At 34.4% G+C, this 19706-nt stretch overlaps 2 protein-coding genes and 1 long non-coding RNA gene across 6 annotated transcripts; 2 read left to right on the top strand and 1 right to left on the bottom strand.

The window, feature by feature from the left end:
- The first annotated feature begins 1504 nt into the window (after positions 1 to 1504).
- LOC111778117 lies at positions 1505 to 5889 on the top strand. The gene is made up of 5 exons (XM_023657779.1): positions 1505 to 1615; positions 1794 to 1856; positions 2560 to 2997; positions 3184 to 3540; positions 4047 to 5889. Exons 2-5 carry the CDS (start codon positions 1851 to 1853, stop codon positions 5814 to 5816), a joined length of 2571 nt encoding a protein of 856 aa, XP_023513547.1. The 5' UTR covers positions 1505 to 1615; positions 1794 to 1850; the 3' UTR covers positions 5817 to 5889.
- A 1167-nt stretch (positions 5890 to 7056) lies between these two features.
- On the top strand, positions 7057 to 9622 carry LOC111779025. The gene is made up of 3 exons (XR_002812631.1): positions 7057 to 7469; positions 8637 to 8752; positions 9327 to 9622. It is a non-coding gene; the product is annotated as an uncharacterized LOC111779025 (long non-coding RNA).
- A 1031-nt stretch (positions 9623 to 10653) lies between these two features.
- LOC111778996 (mitochondrial thiamine diphosphate carrier 2-like) lies at positions 10654 to 16346 on the bottom strand. 4 transcript variants are annotated; one of them, XM_023659020.1, is made up of 9 exons: positions 16163 to 16346; positions 15678 to 15833; positions 14727 to 14843; positions 13842 to 13953; positions 12989 to 13116; positions 12215 to 12367; positions 12078 to 12126; positions 11344 to 11444; positions 10654 to 11156 (listed from the first exon to the last, which is right to left on the bottom strand). In XM_023659020.1, exons 2-9 carry the CDS (start codon positions 15807 to 15809, stop codon positions 10941 to 10943), a joined length of 1008 nt encoding a protein of 335 aa, XP_023514788.1. In that variant the 5' UTR covers positions 15810 to 15833; positions 16163 to 16346; the 3' UTR covers positions 10654 to 10940. The 4 variants fall into 4 exon arrangements, with proteins under 4 accessions (XP_023514788.1, XP_023514787.1, XP_023514789.1 ...); XM_023659019.1 differs by lacking the exons at positions 10654 to 11156; positions 11344 to 11444 and adding an exon at positions 11477 to 11719 and having other exon boundaries at positions 11977 to 12126; positions 16163 to 16345; XM_023659021.1 differs by lacking the exons at positions 10654 to 11156; positions 11344 to 11444; positions 15678 to 15833 and adding an exon at positions 11477 to 11719 and having other exon boundaries at positions 11977 to 12126; positions 16163 to 16345.
- Between the last annotated feature and the right edge of the window lie 3360 nt (positions 16347 to 19706).

Raw genomic sequence — 19706 nt, forward strand, 5'->3', positions numbered from 1 at the left:
TTTTTTTTTTTTTTTTTTTTTTTTTTTTTTTTTTTTTAATTTTGCTTGAAAAAATAAACAAAAACACTTCAATAATAATTTTGAATCGTTTTTTAAAAGTAAAATAATATATTTTAAACCAAATTCAAATTCTTACATTCAAATTTGAAAAATTATTTGGTTAAGATAATCCATTTTTAAAACATATACATATATTAGATTTTATGATTGAGAACGTTTAATCGAACCAATCTTAAGAGACTTTAATGAAAACTCCATGGACCCGAAAATAGATCGAGAACGTTTACGCTCCATTTTCTCCAAATCGTTTTGTGAATACCAAAAAAACCGAGAACCCAATTTGACCCAACAAAAACATAAATACAAGAGTTTAGTCGAGTTTAGTCAAGGTTAGTCGAATTAGTACAAAAAATGTTCATAACTAAACTCGACCAAAATCCTACTTTTATATTCTATGTTTAACTTTGATATTATATATAATATACATATATATATATACAAAAAAACGATGAATGTGGTAATTATGTTAGATATTTATTTATCATAAGCTTTTTAATTAGGTTTTTAAACTTTTAATTTTATGCCTATATATTGTATTTATTTAAATAAATAACGATTATTAGAATTTATATTATTTATAAATTACTAGATGGATCAATTTTTCTGTCAACAAATAACGTTAAAACAAGACAGTTGAAAGGTCAGAAAAAAAAGAGATCCAAACGGGATAAGAATGAAAAAAAATCTATTTAACGAAAAAAATTTAAAAAATAAAATATATATTTTTAACAATAAAACAAATATTCAAAATATACTAAAAATAACCGATAATAATTTAAAAAATATACAAATAGTTAAGTAATTATTAATTTAGTTCTTAATTAATATCTTAAAAAGGATCCATTTTACCCAAAATAGATTAAATATTATCAATCAAATACTTTGAAAAGTTATTAAATATTATCTTTCAATAAAATTTATCAAAATAACATGTTCATGCATTTAAAACCATTATTTTGTAAACAAATTTCATTGTTTTTATTTTATTTTTTAAATAAATATAAAAAAAATAAAAATTTAAATGCATTAACATGGTAAGATCTAGAATTTTAAAAGATAAACAACCAAATCCCAAATTACTCACATAAGAAAACTATAAATCGATCGGAAAAAATAATAAAAACAAAAAAACAAAATATATATGGAAAAAATAGATAATTATGGAAAGAATAAAAACTAAAAAAAGGAAATTATTTTAGTATTATAATTTTAATAAGATTTGGAGAAATATAATTTTGATAAATAAATAAATAAAAAAAACTCGAATTAAACCGAATCGGGAATCGGGAATCGGGAATCCTACGTGCCACGAGTCACTGACGGCAGTGAAGCAACTCCACTTTGCGCCTTAATTTATTTCCCTTTTTTTAAAAAAAAAAAAAATAAAAAATTACATAAACGACTTTGCTTTACAATTTTTATTTTCATTATTATTATTTTTTTTTTAATTTTTTTTTTCCCTTTTTATTTCTTCCTCCCTCCCCCCAAGTCCTCGATTTTCAACCTCTTCATTAGCAGCATGAAACCGAAACCTCAGCTCTCTTCTTGAACCCAGGTACCTATTTTTATTTTTATTTTTATTTTCTCGTTTATTTTGTTTATTTTTTTCATGTAAATACCCAAAATATATGTGAAACGAACTATATATTTCTATATTCATATTCACGTTTATTATTTTTTGGTTTCAATCTTCGTAATCGGATGAAGTTTTAGGACCTAGTTTTCTTTTTCAGGTTGTTTTTCTTTTCACGTGGGCTTGCTTCTGAGGTTTCTGCTGCTTGTGTTCATCAATGGAGGTCGAGTATCATTATTATAACTGATTTCTTCTTTTCTTTTATGTTCTTTTATGTTTTTTACTCTGCGATTTGTTCATTCTATTCTGTTTCTGGTTTTATCGGCTGGAATTTGATGGGATCATGTTGGAATTCTGCGTATTGGAATGTTGGATTCTTCGTTTTTTTATCTTTTTTTCTCAGCTTTTTTTGTTTTTGGTGGCTTAATTTGTTCATTTGTTCATCTGTTCTTAATGAAGTTGTTCAAATGGCATTTACCTTAGTGAGATTGTTCTTTCGGGTTATTTATTTATTTTGGACTGGAAAGTGGATCTGGATTGAGTTAATTCACTTGATTTTTGGAGCTTAATCCTTGTTTCGGCTGGTTTATGGAATCTGTTTGTAAGAATTTTGATGAATATTGGTGACTGTGTTCTTGTGAATTTGTGTTTGTTCTTCTTTTAAGGAGATTCAAATTGCGAAGGAAGGTCGGCATTTTGGTTTGGAGCTTGTAATGATTTGAAGTTGTTTAGTTTTTTTCATTGTTAATGCTGAACTGAGTTACTATTGGAGGGTTTTAGTGTTTCCTGTCATTTTAAAATTAGTAATAGAAGTGATGCAAAGCTAAGATCGTCACGAGAATTTAAGAACGTGCTAAACGTTGAACCGAAACGGATTTGAAAGGGACGAGTTTATGAAAGATGCTAAACTGGTTTCTCTTTGGCAGATGGATTTGGTAAAAGAAAATCACCATGACAGCAATGACAATGAGGATAGATCTCCCGAACGTTCGGTTTCTCAGGATACTTCTGAAATATGCGATGAGTTTTTAGATCCAGAGGTTTCTCCTCGAGTCGGTGAGGAATACCAAGTTGAAGTTCCTCCTCTATTGTCGAAATCGGATATAAACTGGCTTCGGAGTTACAAGGAGGCAGAAACTCAGGCTAATGACCTCCAAGAGTTTTTTGTGGGATTGCCCGTTCAGGTAATGTGGATTTCCGAGGAGCTATGTGAAGATTCGGTAGAGAAATACGACAAAAATGAGGTCTTGAAAGCTGAACAGATAGTCGGTGATGCAAAGTTGAACATTGAGGCAATGGAGATGATGGCAGGTAGTACAATAATGGTCGGTAAAGCAGCAGATTTAGCTTTACCGAAAGAAACTNTTCAGGTAATGTGGATTTCCGAGGAGCTATGTGAAGATTCGGTTGAGAAATACGACAAAAATGAGGTCTTGAAAGCTGAACAGATAGTCGATGATGCAAAGTTGAACATTGAGGCAATGGAGATGATGGCAGGTAGTACAATAATGGTCGGTAAAGCAGCAGATTTAGCTTTACCGAAAGAAACCGCGCTTGCAACAGATCAGAAGGATAATATCGATGGTCGATATCTGGTTCCCGGTGTGTTCGGTGAGCCTTGGAGTAGTATAGAAGAGGCCAGCTTCCTGCTTGGTTTGTACATATTTGGGAAAAACCTTGTTTTGGTAAAGAAGTTTGTTGGAAGCAAACAGATGGGGGATATTCTGTCGTTCTACTACGGAAGGTTTTATCGATCTGAAAAATACCGCCGATGGTCTGAGTGTCGGAAAGCTCGTGGCAGAAAATGCATCTATGGACAGAGATTGTTTAAAGGTTGGCGACAACAGGAATTGGTTTCTCGGTTGCTTCTTCTCGTACCAGAGGATTGCAAAAATTCATTAACGGAGGTACGCTTATGCTTCACCGTATACCAACTTTAACTTGCGTAGGTTGTTTGCGTTGGCTCGGTATAGAGCTTTTGAGCTAAGATCAAACATAAAAGAAACCTGTTAGAAAATCACCGCTCGGTCTAGTCCGCTTGTAGCATCATGCTTCTTTAACCATCATGATAATTGTGTCGCTCGAGTTTTATGGCTCAGCTTCTTCTCTTTGAACTCCTGATTATCTCATAAGTGATGCATTTATACATAGAAACAATCTAATTGAGTTCGTGGTGCATATAATACCGTTATCTTTTTTATTCCCCGCTTCGAAAGATTTGTATTCACAACAAAAGATGGCCCGTTTTGGCTTCGACTTAAAATATGCGAACATGACGGTAGTTAGAGGAGTAGCTTCAAGTTTTTATGTAATGCTAAGCCATCGAGTAATTCTTCGTCTGTGGACGTGCGGTCCGTATTGTTTGTGATGCTGCATTTGTTTGTTTTGCTCTAATATTTGTATGCATTGTCAGGTCACAAAAGCGTTTGGAGATGGCAAAATGTCGTTCGAGGAATATGTATTTGCGTTAAAGGCTAAGGTTGGATCGGAAGCTTTTGTGGAGGCAGTGGGAATCGGGCGAGGGAAGCAAGATCTTACGTGCGTTTCGATGGATCCTCTAAAGTCGAACCATGTTACTTCTATCCGTCCTGAGATACCTATTGGGAAAGCATGTTCTGCCCTTACTCCCCTAGAAATTGTCAACTATCTAACAGGAGATTTCAGGTTGAGCAAAGCCCGATCTAACGATCTCTTCTGGGAAGCTGTTTGGCCCCGTTTGCTTGCTCGGGGATGGCACTCCGAGCAGCCGAGTAATGGTTTTACCACTGGTACAAAGCATTCATTGGTCTTTCTTGTCCCGGGTATCAAAAAGTTTTCAAGGAGAAGGCTGGTAAGGGGAAACCATTATTTTGATTCAATTAGCGACGTCCTCGGTAAAGTTGCTTTGGATCCTGGACTGCTCGAGCTCGAAAACAATGTCGATAAAGGTTGTAAGAGCAAGGAAGAAAATGGGTGGACCGATGACTCGAAAGTAGACCACGAGGACTTTCCTTCTCAACAACGCCATTGTTATCTCAAGCCAAGAACTCCATCGAGCAGCGATATTGTGAAGTTCACCGTCGTCGACACCAGTCTAGCAAATGGAAGTGCAACCAAATTCCGAGAACTTCGAAGCTTACCAGTCGACGTACTAAGTTTTTCTTCCCCACGATCTTATTTCGAAAATAAATACCTATACTCTCCGAACGGATCATTGGAGGAATCTGATTCGGAAGAGGATCGCCATTCCGACAAGGCCGAGACTGTCTATACTTCTCAAGCTTCAAGGAGAAACAAGGACCAAATGGTCTACTCCAATGGACACTGTTCTCCAGCTGATGTTTCAAACCAAGTGCTTCCACTTAGTGAACTAGATTCTACAGATTCACATGCAGAAGTTTCGAAGGACCGCAGCTCCTTACCGTTCGATGGCACTCGACCTCAAAACGGTATTATGAACCAGTCTAGCCAAAAAGCGAGATCCGACAACAAAAGGAAACCAGCTAATGTTACCAAAAAACGCAGGAGACTAAAGGCTTGTAGTTCGAAGTCGACGAGTACTGTTTCAGTAGCTTCGAAACCGAAAGAGGAGGACGCTGTCTGCTGCTCTAAAGATGGCGCCAATACTAGTAAGAACGTCCTCCCCGGTGCAGCTCCTTCTCAGAAGAAATCTTCTGATTCATCTGGATGCAGTCCCATATCTAGCCTCGATGGAAACTCGAAGGATATCGACCTCAATCAATCTCGTACCTTAATAGACTTGAACTTGCCAGTTCCTCCCGACGCAGAAATCGACGAACCTGTTGTAATGGAAATGCGAGAAGGTCAGCCCGACCAAACGGGCAAGGAACCAGGGAATCCTCGAGCAGTTAAAACTTCTGAAGCCCCGGACACGTCTGATCAGCAGCTTCAAACAAATTCAAGAAGAGTCGGTAGCCGAAACCGACCTCCGACAGCTCGAGCGCTAGAAGCAAGAGCCTTAGGATTGTTGGACGTCAAACATAAGCGAAAGTATAAGGATTCATTTCTGGAAGATAACTCGATGATGAGGCCGCCACCGCAGCGTGCTCGTCCGAAGGTGAGACCTACGGAGAACTTGGGACTTAGCATTGAAAAATTCAAGATTGAAGATAGAGCAGTTGTTAGCTCATGTAACAGTAACAGTATAAGCAATAGCAATAGTAATAGTGAGGTGTTATCTTAAGCTTGAAACTTAGTTCCTGGAAGAAGGATCATAGCATCTAATTAAGCTTCAAAACAAGAGATTTACTTCTTGGTTACCACAGTTTATTTATTTATATATATATTTATATAACAACAGTTGAAATCTTCTTTTTCTCCGTCTCTATCTACGACGCTCNAGCATCTAATTAAGCTTCAAAACAAGAGATTTACTTCTTGGTTGCCACAGTTTATTTATATATATATTTATATAACAACAGTTGAAATCTTCTTTTTCTCCGTCTCTATCTACGACGCTCGGCCGTCCCGAAAAGTATTCTTATTCTTTCAAAAGTAGCCGATATCATTCGAGCCCACTGCTAAAAGATATTGTTCTCTTTGGGCTTCCCTTTTGAATTTCCTCTTAAGGTTTTTAAAACGTGTCTGCTAGGGTGGAGTTTTCATACCCTTATNTCGGCCGTCCCGAAAAGTATTCTTATTCTTTCAAAAGTAGCCGTTATCATTCGAGCCCACTTTTAAAAGATATTGTTCTCTTCGGGCTTCTCTTTTGGATTTCCTCTTAAGGTTTTTAAAACGTGTCTGCTAGGATAGAGTTTTCACACCCTTATAAAAAAATGTTTCGTTCTCCTCCCCAACTGAGGTGGGATCTCACGATCCCCACCCCATTCAGAGCCCAGTGTTTTCGCTCGCACTCGTTCCTCTCTCCAATCGACGTGGGATCTCACAATCCACCCCCTTTCGAGGCCCAGCATCGTTGCTGACATTTGTTCATCTCTCCAATCGATGTGTAATCTCACCGTCCACCTCTTTTCGGAGCCCAGTGTTCTCATTGACCTACCAGTCGGTATTCACCCCAGTTCAAGGCTTAGCATTCTTGCTGACACACCCGCCTGATGACTGGCTCTAGCGGTAGGCTTGGACGGTTACAAATGGTTGATTTTTCATTTAACGGATTTTCTCCTCTAATTATATTTTTGAAGCATGGAAAGATTATAAGCTTTGTTTTTAAAACAAACGACACATTTTAGGAATATTTTATATATATAGTTTTTCCTTATTTTATTATTATTTTAATTTATAAAAATTTTATACTTATAAATTTCCAAGACAACCATTATATATAATATAAAATATTATTCCACTTTTTTATATAGTTTAATTTGTTTCCATTTTAGATGTATCCAATCACAAACCTTCGTTTAATAAAGAACACATATAAATACCGCGCCAAGTTTCATTTCAATGAAAATAACCGGATCGGCCACGTTCGCCCTCCAACTTTCTTTCATTTCAGGAACTTCAAAGCGGCTCGAGTTTGGCAACTCAGTAAAATCGAGTCGCGACTCACCGATTCGTCATTTCAATTTTCGTCTCCATTTCTCCGGAAAGTATGGTCGTTAAACCCTCCGACGCGTAGGGTTCTTGATTCTTACGCTGGTTCTGCGACAAATTTCGAATGATTCTGAATCTCCGATTCCAGTTCGTTCAGTAAGATCGTTTCTCGTTTTGAACAAGGAAGCGATGGGATAGGCATTTCGTCGAGCGGCGGAAAGAATCAAGCCGGCTTGGAGCGTGGATTCCACTGCCTCTTCGTTGAAAATGGAGAGTGTCGTCGATTGAAAACCTCCGCCGCGTGCGGCCGAGGAGGCTCGGGAGAGCGGCGCTCATGATTCTGGTAATTGTATTTTGTTAATCGTTGGCTGCGTTTCTTTGATTTCTCTGATTTGTTTTTTAGTATTCTTTCTGGAACTTTGATAATCGAGGCTTAAGGTTATTGAATAAGGACTATGTTTCTCTGTTGAATTAAATGCAGTTTCGTAGAATTCCTATGCGCTGTAGATCATCAGGTTTCGATACTGAGCTTTATTTTTGTTCCTTTCCTACCAGTTTCTCTCAATCGCTTTGGTTCTTTTTTTTCTTTCTTTCATTTCATGCGGTTATTGATTATCTTTCTCAGATAATGTACTAGTATTTCTCCACTAGAATTTTGATTTAAGCTCATTTACCACTCATTGATCTGATCGTCAATGAAGTAACTGTTCGTCATTGTTTATCGGCTTTTGTCTCTGTTTCTTCTTTCATTTTTGTTTGTCGGCTTCTGTCACACTGAACTGAAATGTTTCTGGTTACTGTTCATCACCGTCGCTCCTTCCTCGTGGTGTTTGATTTTTTAGAACTGAGGTTATAGTTTAACAGTTTAATGTGAGCATTTGATTCTGGTTACAGTTTTCTTTGATTTTTTGGTCCTGAGCTTTGAGTTCGACAGTTCACTTGCTTCTGAGATCGCATCTTTTTCCTTCTTCTCATTATACTATTTCTGTTAGTTGTATTTATTGAGACAGCTCTGCTATTGCGTATGTTTTTCGTTAGCTTCCATTGATTTAGGCTTCCAATGTCTAAGCATGAAAAGAAAGCATAGAGAGGCCAAGGAAGATGTTCTGGATGCTAGAGACTAATCGATGATTTTTTTATTTTATTTCTGGAGCATAATGACATTCCAGTTGGAGTCTCTTTTTGTTTGATTCTCTTTCTCCATTGAATCGAATGCAGTTCCATAGAATCCTATGAGTTCTATATAATCAGATGTGGATAATGAGCTTGATTTTTGGGACGGTCAATCTGGAAAGGAATAAAGATCAAATCGATGCAGAAACTACCTATAAAATTATGAACAATTCTGAACAATAACTATGGATAATGAATGTAAATAGTCAGCATTGTGCAACAGTTAGATGGAAACTTAAGATCTCTCCAAAGTCAGTCTGATGATTCTCTTGCCGGCGGGAATGGACTCATTTGTTATAATATAATTGAATGCTTACCGTTCCCAACTGTTCTTCAGGTGGTGTCTTGGGAAGTAATTCTGGAAATGTGCTTGAGGAACGAGATCTACGGTTTGATGCCATATGGTGGGTCGAAACTAGATCAAAGCCTGGATCAAAACTTGAGATGAGGGAGGTAAGTTTCCACGAAAAGCTGCCAAATTACTCTAACTAGAATACGAGGCATTGCATATATTCTTACGATTGATTCGAACTCTAGTGCATGATCCGATGCTTTCTCTTTATTCTTTTTTCCATTAATAATCCTTGATTCCTGACCAGTCTTACGAGACCAGTGCCGTGATCATACACAAAATTTCATCAAAATTCATATATATTGTAAGTGAATAACCGTAGATTGTTCAATCATTTGATAACCGTGGTCTTACTAGACCAGTGCTGTGATCATACACAGACGAGGATGGCTTGTCACTTGGTTTTTTTTTAATTATTATTTTATTTTTTACTTCTTATCTTCTTATTTTGAAGAGATATGGCTCATCACTTTATTTTTAAATTTTTTTGTCATCCAAATTTTAAGAACTAAAAAATGATTTTTATTTTTGTTTTTGAAATTTGACCGATGTTAAAGGGTGGTAGAAAAACATTGAAAAAGCAAGTACAATGGTTATCATTTTAATAGCCTAACATTGCTTTCTGTCTTTTATAGTAATTCTTATCTGATTTTGGTGATACTGATAACGTTACAGGGCTCTGTGGTGGAGAGGTATGACAGACCAATGCCAAAGCAAAGAAATACAGATCTAAAATCCAGTAAATACGAGGATCGCACAGCCCCACCAGGAACTTTAAATGTAGCACAGATGCGCCACATAATCCTCCTAAATGAATGTAAGGCTGATGACTTCGAGGGGCCAATATGCGTTCACCAAATTGCTGAAAGGTATAATAATGTCAGCGTCCATCAAATACAGTCGATTTTGCAGTTTCTGTCTCTGCCACCGGAGGACAGTCTTTTAGAGAGAAAAAGAAGGATCCTTAATAANCTGGAAATGTGCTTGAGGAACGAGATCTACGGTTTGATGCCATGCTTAGCCATATGGTGGGTCGAAACTAGTTCAAAGCCTGGATCAAAACTTGAGATGAGGGAGGTAAGTTTCCACGAAAAGCTGCCAAATTACTCTAACTAGAATACGAGGCATTGCATATATTCTTACGATTGATTCGAACTCTAGTGCATGATCCGATGCTTTCTCTTTATTCTTTTTTCCATTAATAATCCTTGATTCCTGACCAGTCTTACGAGACCAGTGCCGTGATCATACACAAAATTTCATAAAAATTCATATATATTGTAAGTGAATAACCGTAGATTGTTCAATCATTTGATAACCGTGCTCTTACTAGACCAGTGCTGTGATCATACACAGACGAGGATGGCTTGTCACTTAGTTTTTTTTTTATTATTATTTTATTTTTTACTTTTTATCTTCTTATTTTGAAGAGATATGACTCATCACTTTATTTTTAAATTTTTTTGTCATCCAAATTTTAACAACTANTTGCTCCCCTAAGATGAGGTTTTAGATCATATCTTTTGTGTCTTTTATTTTAGATTATATTTCTTTTGCTCCCCTAAATAGCTTTTGTTTTTAGAATTTTACTAAGATTTTCTAAATTTTTTTTAAAGAAAGAAATCATTAAAAGAATTGATGAGAAAATAAATACAATTCTTCAAAAACTAAAATAAAAAACTATATAGGTATAAATTTTTCCTTTATATCTAAATTGTCTGACAACTTTTAAAATTTAAATACACAATTGAATTAAAAATTTATTAGGTATTTTAAAATATTTAAATCATGTTTTATTTAAAAATATTAAATTCATATAAATATAAAACAGGACACCGTTATTTTGAAAAAATTAGTGTTCATCGGTATACATTAACATAGGATAACATCATGAAATTTAATCATTATTAACAAAGATAATTAGGGACTTCAAAATTCATAGTTAGTGGTGAANTATTAAAAGAGATAATCAGGAGCTTCAAAATACCACTATTCTTAGATATATGAGAGACATCGCCAAGAATGTTTTCATTGATTATGATAAACTGAATCCCTTCATAATTAATGAGGATAAACCTTGAGGTTTATTTTGTGCTTTTTGGCAAAATTGCTATCTACCTTAAAAGCACTGTCATCTCTACATTTTTCTCCAATCCAATCTAAAGGAAGTAAAAAAGAAAAAAAGAAAAAAGAAAAAGAACAGCCCTTTTCGTATGGGAGCATCCTATTGTTGAACCTACAGGAAAGAATTAGATACTCAAAAAAAATGCATAATCAACAATGTTAGAATCAAGTCAAAATAGATTCGAGCCAATCTGATGTAATCTCGTAAGCCACAAACGTGACAGCGCCAGCCGGGGCTGCTTTTACTGTTGAGGGGATGATGCCTTTATAAAGTCCTGCAGCGCCTTCGGTTTTCAAAATTCGCCGCAAGCCGTCGAACATGTTTCTATAAGCCTGTTCCACTCTGGCTCCATATCTAGGGTGCCTTTGTAGCCCTTCGATCTGTGGAAAATGAATCAACGGAGGACTTGATAAGATGAATTTGGGATGGGTTTTTTAAAAGTGTAAAGTGCGTTTCTTCTTAGGAGGCATTTAAATGTGTCGTTTCATCCTTTCAAAAGTCATACTAAAGCGTCTTTTGAAGTGCGATAAATACTGTACAATATTAGAAACCAGCTCAGCTGTGTACCTGGAATCTTTTTTTAACCACATCAAGTGGATGGCAAACAAGTTTTGCACATGTGCCAGCAGCTAACCCACAAAGAAAAAGTTGAAAACTTGAGAGCCCATCTTCCGTTTTAGCTCGTCCAGAATTGGGNAAAAAAAATGCATAATCAACAATGTTAGAATCAAGTCAAAATAGATTCGAGCCAATCTGATGTAATCTCGTAAGCCACAAACGTGACAGCGCCAGCCGGGGCTGCTTTTACTGTCGATGGGATGATGCCTTTATAAAGTCCTGCAGCGCCTTCGGTTTTCAAAATTCGCCGCAAGCCGTCGAACATGTTTCTATAAGCCTGTTCCACTCTGGCTCCATATCTAGGGTGCCTTTGTAGCCCTTCGATCTGTGGAAAATGAATCAACGGAGGACTTGATAAGATGAATTTGGGATGGGTTTTTTAAAAGTGTAAAGTGCGTTTCTTCTTCTAANAACGGAGGACTTGATAAGATGAATTTGGGATGGGTTTTTTAAAAGTGTAAAGTGCGTTTCTTCTTAGGAGGCATTTAAATGTGTCGTTTCATCCTTTCAAAAGTCATACTAAAGCGTCTTTTGAAGTGCGATAAATACTGTACAATATTAGAAACCAGCTCAGCTGTGTACCTGGAATCTTTTTTTAACCACATCAAGTGGATGGCAAACAAGTTTTGCACATGTGCCAGCAGCTAACCCACAAAGAAAAAGTTGAAAACTTGAGAGCCCATCTTCCGTTTTAGCTCGTCCAGAATTGGGGTAGCGGCGGTGGTTCCATACCTGCAATTCATCATTTCGAGGAAAACTGTGAGATAAGAAACAACATTATCCGCTCGTAAAAGGAAATAGAATGGTATAGAAAACTTGCTGTAGTCCATCTCTTGAATGTATCGTAGGTGCCGAATTGTAGACCCGCGTAAGGAACAATCTCAACAAGTGTTGGTGACAATCCAGCGTATAATCCTCGAAACCCCCGGGTTCGAATTATATCAATTAAGGCAGACCTCATGGTTGGATATATCTACATATTTACACAACATATTGTTACTCTTGCATCAGGAATCTTCTTGAAAGAAATCTTTTACTAAAACAAGTGCATACACAACATGAAGTTATGGAACCTCAACTATTGCCTACCTCTATTACACTACATTTAGTTGCCAAGGTAACTCANACATGAAGTTATGGAACCTCAACTATTGCCTACCTCTATTACATTACATATAGTTGCCAAGGTAACTCGTAAGATGTTGATTTTAAGTTAGGCGACCGACCCCTTTATTATTCACATGGACACTTGTTGACCACTAGCCAACTCATAGGGAGTATGACCCGTCATTACAATAGCCACAATACTAACCACAACGACAGTTATTAGATGAACATGGTATCGATTCTATTGGAAAACAAACTCAAAGGCTTCTTAGCCAAGTGGCATGCTCATATATTGATCAGAAGAAGCTGATGCTAGAATAAAGTTGTTTGTATGCATTTGTCCACACCTATTATTCTTCATTCATTTTCTCTAAAGAGAAAATGTAATCCATTTCGATATTCTACACAGGTGTACCAACATATAGATCATTCTTTAAATTTGTAGACGAGACCTAATATAAAATAAGTCATTGATCAGATTCTGTACCTTAGGTTCACCCTGTGAAGCCAGTATAGTTCGAAGAAGATCAAACGGATATGATCCAACGGTTGCTGCACACCCCGCTAGTGCCCCACTGATATATGAAAGATAAGGGCTCAACTGTGAGTGGGCCTCTGCATCAGACAAAAACAAGAAAATTTGATAAATAAAAAGGCAGAAACAATTAAATTCTGAATGCCAAGTAGTATTGGCATCAGATGTCCGAATCAAAGAACCTGTGTAACCTAACAAAACATCAACTTCCTGGATTCAGGCAAGAATGTTTAGTATCACCGTATCATTTATTTCATTGAAAGAAGAGAACATTGTGTTGTATCTATAGCTTAAAGCCACTCTAAGAAGAATACATCAAACGAAAATAAAGAGCATGAATCTTCCACTATGTTAAATTAAGGGAAGGAGGATGAGGGGGATGAGAGAGAGAGAGAGAGAGAGAGAGAGTCAAATACAGCTTAAAGTGCATTAATATTTAAGAACATGAATCTTTCTTCCACAATGCTAATTTAAGGGAAGGAGGATGAGGGGGATAAAACATTTATTTATCTATCATTATTATTTTATAACTGCGGGTACGGGTATATGGCTAATTTAGACCGAGGCCAGAAAATTGTTTGCTCCTCCAACATCAGTATCAGTATCCTAGATAATTACTATGATTTGAATCTCAACGATCGTTTATCTCTATAACTACTAGATTAACTCGGGATGGTTGTGGGAGCACCTTCCACCATTTTATCTCCCAGATAACTTACCCAACTTAAAAGAAAAACTATTCCACTTAGGATGGATAAATAATACAGCAAAAAGAAATTCATCTGATGTAAATGCTAAATAGTACCTGTCTTAGAAGAACCAGCAGCATATGTTTTCAGTCTATGCAACACAGTAAACTGTATAGCTGTATATGGCATAACCATGAGCAGAGCAGGAACATTACCACGCCAAAAACCCTATAACAAGCGACTCTGAGTGAATTACACGAAAGATGAACAGAATAGAAATGATTTAGAAGTGGAAAAGTATATCATGCTATAATTTCCAGGGTTCATGAAATTCATAGAAAGGAAAAAGGAGAAAAACATTCAGCATTTGATGTTACAAAAATAGAGTTGAAGGAAGTATACAACAGAACAGGAACAAAACATAAGCATTTAGAGCCTTCAAAGGCAATAAGAAAAATTAAAAGCTTTACTTATTCGACTTTGGCATAGTATTATCCCGTGATTAAGAACTAATTATGTCTCAATTAACAAGACCAAGAATGAATAAACAGTGGATTGGAATTGAACTTTTTAGGATCAGCAACTTCATGAAGATACGAGTGAAGTTTTGTTTGAATTTTTCTGCATTAGCTATAGCTTTCAATCAATCCTTTTGTAAACAAATTTTTACTCGATCTCCCATAAATACCTTTAGTTCCATCAAAGAACTTTCGTGACCATGTGATTAGAAAAAACATCATCTCTCCTTTTCCTTATTCTCAATCCCTACGACTCCATTATCAATTATTAAGGAAGCGACTTAATTTCCCTTAAGAATCTGTTCCTACAAAAAAAAATTCCAAAAATATCTTTCCAAATGCCGTACTCCTTCCTTGCATTAGTGAGACTGACCAAATGTAAATATGTAAACAAGAAAGAGACTAATAATCAAGTTGAACAACATAATATGTTGATTGGTTAATGCATATTACATTATTTTTAAACATGTATAACCAATATACCGGTAAGCCTTCCTCCCTGAAAATATCTCTTGTTGCTTGGAGCATGCCAGTGTACTTTGATGGTCCGGACAAACTTCTCTGAACCAAAGCCCATTTAGTTGTCGGCTCCAGTTGAACCTGTCGAAAGAACGCGAGCATAAGCATTCATCACAGATAGATACAATGGTCAGTGATACAAATGAGCNAGCCCATTTAGTTGTCGGCTCCAGTTGAACCTGTCGAAAGAACACGAGCATAAGCATTCATCACAGATAGATACAATGGACAGTGATACAAATTAGAAAAACTAAAAGTAGAAGTCTCATTAGGACGTAGACAATGGCACTGGANATGAGCAAAACTAAAAGTAGAAGTCTCATTAGGACGTAGACAATGGCACTGGAATTCCTGCATGGAATAAATTTGTACTTTCCACCAAGAGATAACTAAATTCCAACATTTTCTGGACTTTTTACCCCGTAACTAGCAGGAATGAGGCCTTTCTTTCGCACAAAATGCTAACCATTGGCGATAGGCAACAGTTATGTTAATCGCAAAACGACTATCATGAAATAAAGACACTATTTCTACAATGAAAATTCCAAGCGTACAGAGTTTAATTGGAATAATTAAAATCTTAATATCCACGCCTCTATCCTGCTTTGCAAGAGAAAGCCACAGTGAGGCACTGAACAGAAGAAGTGGAATGGACAACATCGAAGAACGAAAAAGTTCTCAATGCATCTTCAAAGACTAGTAACAGATTGAAACTTCGAACTAAAATAATAAAACAACCGCAAACTCATCCAGCGTCTATGTTAATTTTCTCGCAGGATGAGAAAAATTGAAGTTCGTTTTCGCTCTTACAGCCTATAACGTAAAACCTAAATTCGTGGCTTCGAACATTTGTTTCTTCTCTCTTCTACTTTACCTAAAAATCAAACAATTGCAGCAAATGGAACCAAAATCGACCTGAAACCTGATCTTAATCACGTCGAGAGGAGACGTGACCGTCCGAGATACACAGCCAGCAATTGCGCCAGCCGAGGAATCGATCACCGCGCGCTTTACCTGTCCTGGCTCCCCCGTCGGCGGAGAAACCATACCTCCTAAGTTTCGAACTACAACCTAAAACACAAGGTCCAAACAACGAAGAGCTCAAACTTCACAATCCAACGCACAACTTCAAGATCAACGGCGATACACAAACGAACCGCAAACAACAGCGAGAAAAAAAAAAATATATTCAACCGCCAGACAGATGGAAAACAAGCAAAACGAAAACACAAGAAAACGCAAAGAATCGTATAGAAATCCAGGCGATCGAATGAAGCAAAGATAATAAAAATTAAAGGAACCTCTTCTTCAATGGGAAAGGTCAATTTCACAGATCATTCAAACTGCCAGACGACGTGGAATACATGATTATAAAAATTAAAAGTATAGAAGAGAGAGACCTGAAAAAGGCGGTTGAAATAGTGAAGAATGGAAGAGCCGCCATTGAATGCTTCGAAGGAATGAGAGATGGGAGTTAGAGAGAGAGAAGTCTGTGGGAAAGAATTGGGGGAGGAGAGAAAAAAGCTAGATTGAAGGAGCGACAGTGAGAGATTTTCATGGAGCAAATATGGAGATCATGTAATTTTCATCCCGCAAAGATAAATTTATACTCCTAAAATTCTAGGGTAATCAATAAATAATTATATTATTTTAAACCCCCGAAATTTTAAAACTTATCTATTTAAATTGATTTACACTCTCTTTATACCTTTTATTTTAAATAATTGATGATTTTCAAATAAATTATCTAATTTTAAAAAAAAAATAGCATTTTAAAGATTTAATTCATAAAATTATAACTAATATTTTTTAAACAAAATCTAATACATAAAAATTTACGTTTAAATTAAAATTATCAATTTAAGATTTTTATTGATACCGTCTTCCATCTTTATTTTAGATACATGAATGTGTAATTTATCTTTAAAAAAAATTAAAAATTAAAATATTTATTTATATATAAAAAAACAACTATTTAAACTTTTTAAAGTTAAAAAATAGATTTAAAAAATTAAAATTAAAGACTAAATAAATCTACCGTCAGAAAGTATAAGGAGTATATACATAAATCCTCTCTGTCATTTTTATTCTATTCTTCCTTTTTCTAAGATAATTAGGTGTTATTGACTACTCTCCAACTTCAAGAGAATATTATAATATATTTTACATAGCTATAATTATTTAAAATTTTATATCTGATATATTTTATTTTATTTTCAAGATTTTATTAGTATAATATTTTATCTAATTATTAGGATTTAGTTGGTAGGTTGTATTCTATTTAAATATTGTGAATATTAATGAAAATAAGACTTTCGATCTCACCTATATTTCTTGAAATTTCAATCCCACTTATGTTTATAATTTTTAACATGGTATCAAAGTTATCATTATTAACATGGTATCACGAGAAGAGGAAGAACTATCGGACCTTTTTATCCTTAAGATATAATAATAACTATTAATGAAATATTAAAAAAAATAAAAAAATCTTATCTCGAGTATTGAGGCGGTTACAATTAAATTTTTAATTAAATTATTAGATGTTACAAAATGCTATAAAATTTTAACTTTTAAGCTACGATCTATATAACAATGCCTTTAATTTCAATATGCTCCGAATAAAGTTATTTTTATAAAAGGAAAAAACAAATTATTTTGCTGTTTCTTTACAAAAGTTGGGGTCAATAGTCTAAATCATTCATAAAGTGATTGGCCAATTGGATATTAATTTTTAGATCGAGACATAAATTTTCTCAAAGTTTCGAAAGTTTTAATACGTGAGATTCCATACGAGTTAAAGAGGGAACTAAACATTTATTATAAGATGTAGAAACCTCTCCCTATTATACGCTTTTTATAACCGTGAGCTTGACGGCGATACGTAACGGACTAAAAGGGACAATATCTACTAGTTGTGAGCTTGGACTGTTATAAATGGTATTAGAGCCCGACAATGGGTAGTGAGCCACCGAAGACGTTGGGCCTCAAAGGAGTGGATTGTGAGATCCCAGATTGGTTGGAGAGGGAAACGAAACATTCCTTACAAGAGTGTGGAAACATCTCCCTAGTAGAATCATTTAAAAACCGTGAGACTAACGACGATATGTCACAAGCTAGAACGAACTATATCTATTAGGAGTGGATTTGTGCAGTTACATAATAGCAAAAATACCCTTTAATTTTAAAAAACTTCATTAATACCCAACTTTTTAAAAAAGTTTAAAAATATCTTTGTCATTAATACTCTATTTAAAAAATACTCATGAAATTTTAAAAATAATAATAACAAGATTTTCATTTATAAACAAAAATCCAAATATATATATATATATATATATATATATATATATATATATATATATATTTATTTATTTATTTTGTAAAAAAAAAAATTAAGCATAAATTGGAAAAAAGATTAAAAAAAAAACTACCTCAATCATACATTCAAAATTTTAAATATAATTAAACTCTTAAATATTTTGCAAAATAATTATAAAATTTTATAATAAGAGTGAGATTTAAAATGTATGAGCATACTAAAATGTGTGGAATAAAGTTAGGTTTAGAATGAAAGGATGGGCTTAGCTGTTTCTTTGCCCAATTCGTTTATGATACCATATTTGACCCATCCTATTATCACTCACAAACTAATTGGTTGCCTCCACGCGGATAAATGCCTCACAATACCAATTTTCAAACAACAAATAGTTATTTTTTATTTATTTATTTTGTATAGTTTCCAAAAAGGGCAGAAAATAAAAACTGCTATTGTTTTTTTTTAATCAAAATTAGCACAATAATTATAAGGTTAAAATGGTAATTAAATATACTAAGTTAATATATATCCCCCTCCAGAATTCAGCAATTCAAAAATTTTCAAACCGTAATTATTACCTTATTTACTAAATTATTGTTGAGGATTGTTGAGATTGAGTCTGATGTTGGCAATTTAGAGAATGATCATGTCTATTGTTATGAAGCCTTTTGAAAAAGTCCAAAGCAAAACTAGGAGAGCTTATGCTTCAAGTAAACAATATCATACATTAGTCATGATTACTTGAATTCAAAAATAAATGAAAATATTCCAATTTTTTTACCCTAAAAAACGAACAAATAAAGAGTATATATTTTTCAAAAAGGGCAAAACTTACTTGTAAGTTGGGCTGCACTTAAGCTTTGCAGCCCACCACGTTTTAATTATATATTAACAACAATTATTACATATAGTTATATATTGTTATTATTATTATATGAATTTCAAACTAAATATATTTAATTATTCTAATAATTATTTTCTCTCACGATACTTCTTTCCCTCTTTCACAATACCGAAAATTCTATTATCGTCATTCACGTTGTCATTATTGTAAATTCCACAAATTTACATTATCGACGTCAACACTTCGAATGGTCGTCGATGAAAAATTTACTTAAAAATTACGTTAAAAAACCCGTTCTCGAGCTTTTAAAATTTTATTTTGGTTGAATGATTTATCAACTTGGTTATTAAATAAAAAAGAACCTTGTCACAAGCTTACATAAACAATAGCTTTATATGCAAGTTGTTCTTTGAATGAGTAGCCTATCAAACTCACCCTAGTTTAAAAAATTGGATATTTTAATTTTGGTTCTATTTTTTTTTTTTTTAAATTAACCATTTAAAGAGTAAAATTTAAATTATAAGGATTTCGAACTAAATCCTTAAATAATATAATACTTATATTTTAATATCCGTAACAATTAGTTTTTATATTTAAACATATTTGACTCTTAATTAATTTAAAATCAAACTCTTAACTTTAATGTAATCGAATAACATCGATAGGACATTATATATAATAGGATGTTAGAAGTAATAATTTTATTTAGAAGTAATAGTTATATATATATATATATATATATATATATATATATATATATATATATATATATATATATATT

Source organism: Cucurbita pepo, chromosome LG17 (assembly GCF_002806865.2).
Source record: "Cucurbita pepo subsp. pepo cultivar mu-cu-16 chromosome LG17, ASM280686v2, whole genome shotgun sequence".
Taxonomy (NCBI): Eukaryota; Viridiplantae; Streptophyta; class Magnoliopsida; order Cucurbitales; family Cucurbitaceae; genus Cucurbita; species Cucurbita pepo.

Excerpts from the sequence above, each read along its gene's own strand:
- LOC111778117 (XM_023657779.1), top strand. Across the intron at positions 3,541-4,046 it reads GCAAAAATTCATTAACGGAG|GTCACAAAAGCGTTTGGAGA; the intron begins GTACGCTTATGC and ends ATGCATTGTCAG.
- LOC111778996 (XM_023659020.1), bottom strand. The coding sequence starts at position 15,809 with ATGGTTTCTCCGCCGACGGGGGAGCCAGGACAGGTAAAGCGCGCGGTG. Across the intron at positions 11,445-12,077 it reads TGGACGAGCTAAAACGGAAG|ATGGGCTCTCAAGTTTTCAA; the intron begins ATGGGCTCTCAA and ends CTAAAACGGAAG. Across the intron at positions 11,157-11,343 it reads TGGTTAAAAAAAGATTCCAG|ATCGAAGGGCTACAAAGGCA; the intron begins GTACACAGCTGA and ends CATTTTCCACAG.